The sequence below is a fragment of the Sturnira hondurensis genome, unplaced genomic scaffold (genome assembly GCF_014824575.4).
Source record: "Sturnira hondurensis isolate 20B ecotype Veracruz unplaced genomic scaffold, ASM1482457v3 Scaffold0021214, whole genome shotgun sequence".
NCBI classification, from domain to species: Eukaryota; Metazoa; Chordata; class Mammalia; order Chiroptera; family Phyllostomidae; genus Sturnira; species Sturnira hondurensis.
The window spans coordinates 9,309,168-9,322,253 of record NW_028093845.1 but is presented as its reverse complement, the minus strand read 5'-3'; the positions used below and the strand labels follow the sequence as shown (position 1 = coordinate 9,322,253).

General features: G+C 37.6%; 1 protein-coding gene across 1 annotated transcript in view; it reads right to left on the bottom strand.

Annotated features, from left to right (window-relative positions):
* TBCK (TBC1 domain containing kinase) overlaps positions 1-13,086 on the bottom strand; it is a 189,213-nt gene that overhangs the window by 23,900 nt on the left and 152,227 nt on the right. The window contains exon 24 of the mRNA XM_037031868.1: positions 10,365-10,540. Within this exon, the coding sequence (XP_036887763.1) occupies positions 10,365-10,540 (176 nt within the window). The remainder of the gene's footprint in view (positions 1-10,364; positions 10,541-13,086) is intronic.

The window sequence follows — 13,086 nt, the reverse complement described above, 5'->3', positions numbered from 1 at the left end:
ATGTAATACAGCCAGGCAGATATTCTCAGATGTAATCTGATACTGCAAAAGCCTATCTACTCTGGCCAAGCCATTACTAAATGAGACTCTATTTAGAATCGTTAAAGGTCGCCAGCACTGGTCACATTTCTCAAGCAAACTTACCTGACATTTCCACTCTTTTCAATGTTATGGTCTCTAACGTGAGTGACATTTATTATATTTGTACTTTAGGAGGGTTCTGATGCTTTCACTGACTATAACTTCTTATTTTGGAATGAAAAGCATATATTAGCTTAAAATATTTAGAAATATCTTAAGATCTTAAATACACATACACATATATACCATTCTACATTATTAAAAAGTACAATTAAAAAGAGTACAGTTAAAAAGATGTTTATTCATAAGAGTCTATAGAGGAAGAGATTCTTAAATTTTATTTTTCATCAAATAACTATTCAAATAAACAAAACACCACCTGTAAAAACTGTTCTAAAGGAGATATATTCGATGCTTTGATAGGATATATCTCCTTTTGGGGAGGACAGAGAAGGATTTCACTGAGAAAGTCCATGATGGCTGAGTTAAAATTTGAAGAACCAATAAGAGTTAATTAGGGAAAGTGATGGAATAGAGACAGGAGAAATATGAGGTTCCTATTCTCAAGAATAATGGTACATTTTGACTACATACTTTATTCCTAAATTTTTTTAGTAAGCAGCTCCTTCCTTATTTTTTCTTTAAAGAAAAGCATTTGGCATTAATAAAAGACTATAAAAAGTTCTGAAAATGAGAAGAGAGAGAGAAGCATTAGCATGTCAGCGTACACTGTTTCGTTAGAGTCTTCTAGGATGGACACAATTTATGATCACAGGCAGAGTGTCCTTGGATTTCATCAGCACTAGTTTCTCAATATTTACAATTATTCATTATTCTCAACTGCAGTTCTCATGACCAGTAATGACTTTGTCCTCAGCATATAATTACTCTGGCAGTACTTTTATTTCAGTAAGAACCCACCTTACAATGAAAATATTTGATATGACAAAGAACCTAACAACTCAAATATTTTCAGCGAATGTATGTACATCTGCCCATCTGACTCAGGTGCCAGAGGGTTTCTGTTTATCAAACCACCCTTATCAACTGTGAACATTTTGTTTTTACAATAGCAAAAGAAATACACACTTATTTCGGTCAAATACTCTAGCAGACATGTTTGGTCCCCACCACCCTGCTTTCTTGCTGAAAGGGGCTCAGCTGCGGACCTGATGAGAGGGGGGGTCTTGGCTGTTGTGTTCGTATCTGATGGTCCTGCCACAATCATGAGTGACAGCAGGGTCACGAGGGAGAGGGTGAAGGGGTATCTGACGCAGGCTGAGCCAGTCAGGTTCTCTCCTTAATCAGAAATGAAGATAAAATACAATGCTCAGGGTACATTAAGCTTGATAAGCTAAGTAACATTTGAGTGTCTTCTATACACAATTTGTTCAGCCACACATTAGAAATTTGGTGACTGTGGAATAAAAGTAGCTATAAAAACATAAAGGCATCTAGTTATGATGGCAGTCATCCGGCCAGGTGTTTGAACAGAGCTGTTTAGGACCCTGAGAGCACTCTGTGATATATGCTAGTAAGCATTTTTCCTCTGGTAACTGGTGACCTTACCCTATTGCAGTGAGCTGTTCCCCAGCCCCCAAACATCCTACTTAACTCAAAATTCCATTTGGCAGGTATTACCGAAAGCATTCAAGGGTGTGCTTGTAATAAAGATAAATTTCCACATTAAACAAAATCTGGTAGCCCAATGTATAAACAGATCAGAAAAAGTACTTTAAATTTTTCGTGACAAAATTTGGATTATTAGAACAGTTAAGAGTGATGTGCACTGTTTTCTAGGTGTCTGAAATACGAAGACTTTCCTGTACTTAGTCTAAGTCAGTCTCCATAACAATTCGGCCAGTACATGCACCATAGTTTAATCAAGCAGACAGAATAAATAGCAGTTCTAAGAATAACATAGGTACATTGTACAGGTAAATTATATAGGTAAATGTTCATATTCTAGAAAGTTTCTTTACAAAAAGATTTTTAAATTCCTTTAAAATATTTCATGGATCTAAATTTAACTAGAAACAATCTTGTGTTTTTCTAAATCCTAAAAGAACACCGCGTTTTCATTGTGAACCACACTTAGTGATGTTATACCTCTATACACAAAGCATACTAGCACTTCACCAGACTGCTTATGAAGTTATCACACCTTTATGTTAACTTGTTTGTTTGCTATGTTAACTAATTAAAATTAGTAAAATAGAGCCTGCCCAAAGTAGAGGCTAAACCCTTTGACAATCGGTAGCCATAAGGAAATATGAGATTAAACCCATGGTTTCCTTTTATATCATGCAACTAAATAGCGTTAATTGATGTAAACACTGTATCTTTAGATAGCGTCATTTTGTTCTTGTTCAGTCCATTGCTGCTTTCCCTGAAGGGCATCGTCATCTACCAAATCAGCCTAAAAGTTCAGTTCTGACATCTCATCAATGGCAACATCTGACGTTCTCCCGCACAATAAATCCCATCCTCCTGTCTCTCTTCCCGTTGCCACTTGCCGGCTTCAGATCCTCACCACCCGGAGTTTAGACTATTGCGGCAGTTTCCGTTTCCTCCAGCTCTCAACTTTTCCCTTGGAAATCCATTTTACTGGATTAAAAATTTAAAACCAAAGTTTTGATGATTACAGAACAACAGCTTGTTCAATCTGCTGAACAACATTCCATGGCAGCCTGCAAGACAATGCCCAAATTTCTCAGTTCAGCTCTCACAAATATAGGCCTAACTACTTCCTTTCCAATGAAACTGAATCACATACTGTTTCCTGTGTATGTTCTACCTAGCTCCTGTAGTCTTTACTTAAATACTTTCTCCCCATTTTTCTGAGTGTTTCCTCTATGAAAGTCTCTCTTCCCACAGCATCCGTACACGTCTCATGGCAGCATCTCGACCTGGTATAAAACTCAGTAATGTCCTTGCCTCCCACTGAGACTTCAGACCACTTACAGGATCTGTCTTTCCCTCATCTATGAAACTCTGCAATGGTGAATACAGTGCCTAGAATACATCTTACGTATTTGCTGAGTAAATAAGTTTCAGAATTGTGCCAAACCTAGAACTGTGTCAATGGCAAATGTGCCTTCAGAACTAGTGGTGCTGCTACCTGTCAATACACAGTGTAAGAAAAGGAAAAGAAACAGCAACAAAAATTATTTACCTGGATTTCCTGCAGCACAGGTACTAATGCAAAGGGTCCAGTAAAACTGGATTATTTGAGGGCACATCTATAGTCCCCACTCTTTGTGCTGCGAATATAAAGGGATGTTTATGTACATCCAGTCTCTGGGTGATTCCATCCTTCGAGTCCCACCCACACAGGACGTCCTTGCCCATCCTTCCTCTACACTGCACTGATCTTTCTAAAATGCCAATCTGAGCATGCCATTTACCTGATCAATTTTTTTTCACATTTTCTTACAGCCTTTGGAACAAAACCCAAACTTCTTACATGACATTCTAAGGAGGCTGCCTTTGTCTCCTCTAGCCCCACATCGCAACTGCCCCAGCCACGCACATGCAGGGTCCTGGTGATTCACTGCACGCGTCCTCCCCACCCTCCCTGCGCAGCCAGGCAGTTGGTGTTTTCAGTCTGAAAAGTCCCCTCCCCCTTGTTTCTCAGGTAGCTTCTACTTGTCCTTCAAGACCCATCTAAAGCACCATCTGGCTTAGGTGGCCATCCTTACATTCCCATGGCCTCCTGGATGTGCCTCAGACACAGACCATTTCACACTGTATTATAATTATCTATTTAAAGTCTGTCTTAGCCACAAGAGTGTGAGCTCTTGGTGGGCAGGGGTTCTGATTTTACTCTGTTTCTTCATTGGCAAAGCAGGTCCTCAAATAGGATTAACTGGCTGATCAAATGAGACTGTACGGCACTCAGGACCTGGGTCTCAGAGCAAATGGGAGCTCTTCAGCAGTAAATCGACTGGTCACAGCTAACTATTAATCCAGACAGAGGCCCTGGCTGGTGTAGCTCAGTGGATTGAGCACAGGCCTGAGAAGCAAAGGGTTGCTGGTTTGATTCCCAGTCAGGGCACATGCCTGGGTTGTAGACCAGGACCCCAGTAGGGGACACATGAGAGGCAACCACGCATTGATGTTTCTCTCCCACTCTTTCTCCTTCCCTTCCCCTCTCTCTAAAAATAAATAAAAAAAATATTTTTAAAAATCCAGACAGAGGAGACATTCCTCAGCAGTGGCTGCCATATATGCCCACATTATTCCAGATCCATTCAGATAAGGGAATAAATACAATGAGGTAGAAATTTTAATTCTGGTGGTTTGAACCTAGAGACAAATGGGATGAAGAAAAAAACACCTTACGAGACCTCCTTTATTATCTATCCTGTTCTGCACACAAGTATATCTTAGATATGCTGAAGAAATTAAAAAAATAATTCTTCAGGATACAGAGACAGGAACAATACTAGCATTCCTAAGGATGAAACACATGGTATAATAATGAAAGCAAATGAGTTTATGTGTTTTTCATAAAAAATTTTTAGGCCTGAGATGGTCTTTCCCGTAACTTCCTACATAAAGTAAAAGGTAACAGTTTTGCAAGTAAAGCTGCAAAAACAGCCCTGACTTCAAGCAAAAGAGAGCGACATTCCCTCCAAGTATCTGTTCGCAGTGAGACCCCTCGTTTACCTAACACCACTCTGACTACGAGCTCCTCGAAATTCGAAACTCAAAATATAGAACTACTCAAGGAAAGAACAGTTTGGCTGTGTATCTTTGTAACTACCAACATTACTTATGGAATTTATGCCACCACATGGGAAACATTTTCTATTCCTCTTTAAAATATGTAATTACATATTGTTTGTTCTGAAATCCCAGTATTGTACCGAAGCACAAACATAACTGATGGAACAAACATAATCTAGGTGATTTAATGTTACATAGATTAACATTTCATATTTTTTCCTTATAAAAACAAAAATATGATTTCAACAAAAACATTGCTGTTTAACCTCTTTGATATAAGCTGTTTGGCTCTAATATTGAGGATTAAGACTAGATTATCTCTATGGTTCATTATCCTAAATTTGGGATTATTCCTCGCTGTCAGGGCTGAAGTCTGTCATGCCTCCCCAGCTCTCCTTTTCTGTGCTCCCCACCCTCACTGGCACCCACCAAAGTTAGTGGTACTTTCCTCAGATTGCTGATATGCACCTCTTCACCTGCAGTCACAAAAACTGATAATAGGTTAAAATATTACCCCTTGCAGGGCATTTGTATTTTAATTGAGAATGCGTATATTACAAGCTCAATGACTGAAGCTTTGACAGAATTTCAGGTGATGGGGCTTAGGACATGTTATCCCCAAATAGAACATCTTGGCTTACTGAATATTTTAAACTGCAGGCATTTGAGAAAGGACATGTGCGGAAAGGACCGTCTGATCTTCCCCTGAATCAGGTCATAAAACCTGCAACTGAGAGTGCCTTCCCCATACGAGAGGATAGGAACACTCTCAGCACCTAGACAGGGGCATCCTGAGGGAAGCTGAATGCACAGGCGTTGGAGGCTTCCCCTCGTTCCACCACATGCAGCTCTATCACTTTTGCCCTTAGTGAACCTGCATAAAAACGCTCAGATTGAAGCACTTGTTCAGGTCTTCATTTACTTATAAAAGTCCCCACATTGCATAAAACTTCTATTAAATACATTTTGTATGCTTTGATCTTGTTAATTGTCTTCTGTTACAGGGGCCCCAGCCAAGAGCTTAGAAGAATATAGAAAAAAGATTTTCCTTCCTTATATACAAAGGAAGGGTCAAGGGGGTAGACAGTAAGATCGTCCTTTAAGTGCACTGGTATACAGTAACTTATTTTGCTGAAGCGTAAAATTGCCTTCATCCCCTTCATAAACAATCATTTCAATTATTTTACAGAGGTAAAAAAAAGATGAGATGAAACTTAATTTTAGACTTTAATCTCCTGAAAGCACAAATTCAAAAAGCAAAATTTTCACCCCAGATGAAAGTGTAAGAATTCTACTACATACAGTTTTCCTGTTTAAAAATCTACAAAAGCAAAACAGACCTTTCCTTTGGTGGCAGAGAGTTGCTACTCCCCCCCCCCCCCCCCCACTGTATAGAACTACATTTTGTTGGCAAGAGAGATATAAAATTATCTTTAAAATGTTAGTATTAAGTATCTATTCATTACTTAAACAGGTAGGTAAAGTCACAAAAACCCCAGAGTTTAACTGAAAATATTTACCTTAGTGAGAATTAAGAGATATTCTATAAAAATGATTCATTTAAAAAATATTATGGGGATTCCAACAAGCGTTAATTTGTTAAGTTTTAAAACACAAGCATTTTGTTGATAGTTTTGGAGAAAATGTAATAAAAATTTTTTGAATGGATTAAATAGTATAAATTGTCATTATAGTAGGGAAAAAAACATTTCTAATGCTTCCTCCCACACAGATTCCATCTTCACTGTCCACACTTTAAAATGTTCAGTGTTCCTTGAACCTGTGACTGTGTCTGTATAAGGACAACTGTCACTAGGCTGTTCACTGGGGATTAGATGCCCTGTATATTCAGCACTGAAAGTCATAGCTATCTGTAAGATATGAAGAAATGTATATAGTTTTGAATCCATAGATGTCTCATTCAGTCATTAATTTATATGAATTCTTTTATTTCAGTTGTGTTTATGCTTAACAGCCTATGCAGGAACCAAAGGGCTGCTTGCATAAAGACAAGGGGCAGGAGCTTGGATCCACCAACCGCCAGTTATTGGGCTTTGGTTAAGTTGCTTAGTCTTTTTGAGCTTCAGTTTCTTCATCAATAAAATAGAGATATTCACAGTATCTACATCTTAGGGCTAGCACCATGCTTGGCACACAGTGAGAGCTTAATGGTAGCTATTATTAGAAATCAGCTGCAGTAAAGCCTAACACTGCACCATACACATTTGCATTTTCAACAGGGTAGTGAAAAGTCTGAAGTCAACAGCATAAATCCCTAATTGTGGATTTTCAGGAATTAGTGATTATAGATAGGTATTGCAGACTTGATGGCATGTTAGTAAATCACAGTATGGAGATTTCTGACTGTACCACACCATCTCCATGACTTGACTTGAAGCCTCTGACTTCATCTGTTTCTTACTTGTCTCCTTGCTGGTCCAAAGTAGCCAAGCATGTTCACACACCAGGGTCTTTGCTCATACACTTCCTCTGCCTAGAATGTTCCTCCCTGTATCATTTATAGCTGCCTCTTTATATCATTCAGCTGTGCTAAAATATCACCTTTTCCCAGAGGCTTTCTCTGAGTACTTTATAAAACTATCTTTCTCTGTTCTTTGCCATGCTTTATTTTTATGTATAGTACTTACTGCTATTAAATATCATATGATCAATATAGTTATCTATCTTTCCAATTAAAATATAATTTCTATGACTGCAAGGAATTTGTCATTTGTTCAGAACAAATCCTGAAAATCTAGTATACTAATTCCAGGCTAGCATATACTAAGACAGCCAGTCTGTATGTGCTGAATGAAAGAATGTTAGGTTAAATAAACGCTTCTAGCTCTAAATTTGGATTCTCCTGACTTCTTATAAATAGTCTTGCATCTGGGTTTAAAGGAAGAAAGGCCTTGGAAGTCACTGGATCACTTGCAGAGTGCAAAAGGGCTTACCTGTTGCCAACGGTCTCTCTGTGTTATAACTTTGAAGGTACAGGTATGGCAGCGTAGGGCCCTGTGTCTGCCACCCTGCCTCTTTCCTTACATCTGTGCTTCCTGGGAACTGTCTAAGTGCCACTCTGCTGCTGGGGCTACAGAGATTAAAACGCCACGAGCACTATCCACACCTTCCTTCTCTTAACCAGCGATTACTTGCTTGCTGGTGCATTGTTTGTACCACTCATTTGGCACTTAATACATATTACCTTTAGTGTTCATTTATTTTCCAAATAAAATATTTTAATGTTCCATATTCTTAATAGTAAAAGCAATCTAGTGAATAGAACTATATATACCTTCTCCTTAAAAATATCCATAGCACTATAGAGAGTAATATTTGTTGGTTGCTATTAATGATATCTAAAAATCAAATATCACATTCTAACACATTAATCTGAAGAAACAAATTTATGAACCTTCATTACTATGCACAACTTTCTCCCTGCCTTTAACTACTTGAGAACAGACTGTAAGATTAGAGTAAGAAAGACATGTTATTTATTTCTGCATATGATCAAATGCAATGAAAGAGATTCTGAAATGTCTGTGAGTTTTTCAGCGTTGGGAGGCCAGTTTAGACACCTCAGTCAAAGGGGATCTTGGAACCCACGGCTCTCCATTCTTCACTGTTCTTGATACTAGAAGAGACCCAATGACAACTAGTGACTCTTGGCAAAGAGTTTAAGCTTGTGGATTCTTTCAGAGCACCATAAATGATCCACAGGTACCGACATTTGTTATTTAGAAGTGGAAAAGAAGTACCAGTAGATAAGTGGCAAAATAAGAGGATGCAAGAGAGAAAAAGTCAGAAATGCTGTTAGTATAAACAACCCACCTTTAAAAATACCTTGGTTTTAAAGTAGGCTTTCAAAGGGGATTTAAAAAATTTCCCAAGTTGGATCCTTTGGCATGAAAGATGGGTGACTTTCTTTTCTTCTTTCTCTCTGACCAGTCCCTACCCCCACCCCCGCCACCAAGGGGCACAGAGAAATACTGATTTTCTCCATTTAGCTTGCAGCTGTAGACAGTAAAACAACCAACCCAGGTCTCTGCCTAGTTACCACTGTGAATCACGTGTTGCGGGACGACACAAAGGCACTCCTTGGTTAGGTGACTCATCCATACTCATCCGAGAACAATGTTTAGGCTTGCAGGAAACACGAAGAAAATAAGGACAGTATCAATTTGAAAAATTAGGCTATGAGGTTTGGAACACCTTGCATTAAATGTTACTTTCATATTGCGTACATTTGAAAATTTCAAATAGGTAATTATTTGAAAGAAAACATCACAAGAGTGATGTATGCACAAACTATTTTAATTATTTTATAATAGTAACTAAAGTTAACATAAGGTACTACACTATAACGCTTTTTGGTGGTTTTGTTAGAGGCTATGACTAAAGTTCAACCAAAAGAAACATAAGTTGAAAGGTAAAAATTGAAAGTATTTTATGCCCTTAAAGGTCACAGATAAGAACTTCAAGACCAGGGATTCCCTGACCAGGCAACTGGAATTCAATGCTTCTTTTGGGAGTCAGGCCACTCACCTTCTCTGCTAAGGAACTTCCCGCATCCCTGGAGCTCTAACAACCAGGGACATGAACACGGACACCCGGTCCAAACTCAGGGGTCTCACCGTTTAAGTAACTTTTCACAACGAGATGGGGATATGTCATTTGAATTAGTGGGCTCTCAAATCTATGAATTGCTTCTGGAATTCTGTAAATGTATGGTTTGAATTTCATTTCAAAAACTGTGATTAAAATATGTATATGAAAATTACATTCCAATTTTAGCACATAAAACCACCAACCTGGTAACCCTCATTTACATATAATTCTCATTTATAGTTAGTAAATGCTATACATGTTAACTTATGGAAAAATTAATTATAAAACATCTTCTGTTATATTTTATATACTGTTTCAAAGAAAAACTTTATTTTATTTAAAATAACTTGTTTCTCTTAACCAGAGATTACTTAAAAAAGAGATTATTTAAAAAACGTTGAAAAATCTAACAGATGATAAAAATATAAGGAGAAAGATTGAACGGTTACTATTTTGTACCTATTTATACTTTAATGCCAAGCAAAATCGCCAGAAATTATGGTACATTTAATGTCAGTAGAAAATACTTTAACATGTTTTCCATAAGCTGCTGATATTTTGAAACATAATAAATGCAAGTTTAATGTTGAGAGCTGGCAAACTCTCTAGCCTATGAGGAAGACCAGGTAAATACTCCTCATCTTTACCAAAATTTCATCTAGAACAGGAAGGATTCAAATGCCCCAAGAACAGCAATACACACCAGAGAAACACGAAACACAAGAAAATATCCCAACGTTCTGGTTTTGTTTGGAAAACATTTTAAGGTCTCTGGTATGTAACATTATCTTATGAAATGTTATACAAGTCTATTCTGGAACCTAGTACAAGAGTTACTCAGCTGTTTGAATTCAGAGGACTCCCAGATACGTTCATTGTTTTTAACCACATGCCCTTTAAAGAAGGCAGCGCCACCCTCAAAGCGCATGTGCAAAGGATACTCTTCACTGTTCCGGATGTCCACGACCAGGAGCTTTGGTTTACTGGACTTTGTCTTCTTGGTGGGTGTTTTGAAGTGGCCGGTCACTGTGAGCTCACACAAGTCAATCAGGTCCTCTGCTGAAATCCTGGGTGAAACTTCTGACTTTAGGTCATTTAATGGGATGGCTTCTCTTGACTGAAAGAAATGCACAAATAACACAAATATTGAGAATAATGCAAAGAGACAAACTAGAGTCAGTATAAAATATCTGAGTATCAATCACTATAGTTATATAGGAGAACAGGAAACCATTTCATAGTCCACTGTGTGACTGTATTCCTCACTGCTGGGGTTTACTTTTTTATTTGTCACACATACAGGAAAACATTACTCTTGTCTACCACAAGCTCGTGGTTCAAATGTGATAGAAACAGATGAGAATCTTATGAAAGTACTGTGCATCTTTAAAGGCTGCTCTTTTAAGTACATTCACTTTTCTTTAAGTATAATTATAGTTGTTATGAATTGCATTAATTACAAGCGCTGGTAATATGAGAAATTGCAATGTAATGTAACTCAGTACTCATACTAATTAAAGATACTAGTTCTAATATATGCATTCAACTTTTATACCCTAATTTATATTACATATAAATGGTTGACTGGAAATTAGATTGTCAGAAATGAATAAAGAGCAACATAATGCTTTTTGGATAGTAAACCAAACTGAGAGCTATGGGTGAAAAAAGGCCACACAAGCTCAGAGACCTAAAGTAACCACACAGGATTGATTGCGTGAACATAACAATGCCTAACTAAAAGCAAGTCACAGCAGGTAGGCATGTCCTAGGCAAGTATCTTCCTTGACAAAGGTCAATCTTTACCTTAACTGAACCTGTCTATGGTCTTTTTGCATCTATGATGACACATCTTTGAAATATCTGGGTAATCCACCTTTTTCCAGACCTTTCAGAGCACAACCTCCCACCAGATCATGGAACCCCTCGTTGTTAACTTGTTCCCCAGCACACCACTTGTATGTGCTCTAAATACTGTTAACTGTCCTATACCCACCAATGTAAAGGAAATATGTGTCTATCTGCTTTTATTCTATACTCACTCTCAGAGAGTTCTCTGCTTTGCTTTCTCCTGTCTCCCTAAACTGATGACCACCAATAAATTTCATGTAACCCTTCTTATGCCTTCTACTTTGATTTCAATGTATAAAATAAGGTGCAAAAGTGTCATGCTCTGGAACATTTTTTTTCAATCTGTTGAGATTCTGCTTCCCGGCAACTGCCATCTATTTGGCTCAAATAAACTTATAAAAATTCTCTAGCAGGAGTCATAGAGAAATTGGATCCAAGGAAGCACACACCAAGGCACATCATAATTACATTACTAAAATTAAAGATAAGCAGAGAATCTTAAAAGCAGCAAGAGAAAAGGAGAGAGTTACCTACAAAGGAGGCCCCATAAGACTATCAGCTGATTTCTCAAAAGAAACCTTACAGATAAGAAGGGGCTGGAAAGAAGTATTCCAAGCCATGAAATGAAAGGACCTCGATCCAAGATTATCCAGCAAAGCTCTCATTTAGAACGGAAAGGCAGACAAAGCATTTCCCAGATAAGGTTAAGTTAAAGGAGCTCATCATCACCAAGCCCTTATTATATGAAATGTTAAAGGGACTTAGATCTAAGAAAAAGAAGATTAAAAATACGAACAGTAAAATGACAACAAACTCACAACTATCAACAACTGAATATAAAAAATAAAAACAAACTAAGCAAACAACTAGAACAGGAACAGAATCACAGAAGTGGAGATCACATGGAGGGTTATCAGTTGGGAAGGGGAGGGAGGTGAATGGGGGAAAAGGTACTGGGAATAAGAAACATAATTTACAGGCACAAAATAAACAGGGTGAGGTTAAGAATAGTATGGGAAATGGAGAAGCCAAAGAACTTATAAGTATGACACATGGACATGAACTAAGTGGGGGGTGTGGGTAGGGGAATGCAGGGAGGAGGGGAATAAAGGGGGGGATGGGACAACTGTAACAGCATAATCAATAAAATACATTTAAAAAAAGAAAAAAATACAGAATGTAGTTTTTCTTTAACTGCACAGTTTTGCATGAAATTTTACTACTCATTGTATAATTTTCACTTAGAGGCATAAAAATAAAACTTCCTCTGTACAACTTTTTTTCTCACTTAGTATCATGGGTATTGGCACTGTCCTGTGTATGATTTCGAATATGGGACTTTGTTTATGGACAATGTAGAAGAATTTAGGACAACTAAATAACAACTCTGAAATCATCTATTAATTATCAATTCTGTCCAAGAACCTTCATATACAAAGCATATTAAAGCATAGATGTCCAAGTATTAGAAATCAGTTTGAGAACTTATTAGCAGTTTTACTGAAAAAACCATCTTTCAGCAGATTGGGCTCTCTGAATGGCTATGTAAATGTATTAGTGATAATATTAACCAAGCAAGCACATTTTGGTGATAAGAAAGGCATTTTGCTATGTTCATTAAACTTGGGAGAATGACTCTGTCATGTCTGCTAAGAGTCTGAAATTGTAGACTTTTAATGAGAGTGTACCTGTTTACTTTTATGTTGTATATGCCACCAGCAACCTTAGGGGCGTAACTGTATACACTTATGTTTCATATATAAAGCCTCTTAAATAACTAATGAGGCATTTTTAACATATGAATGCAGGGTT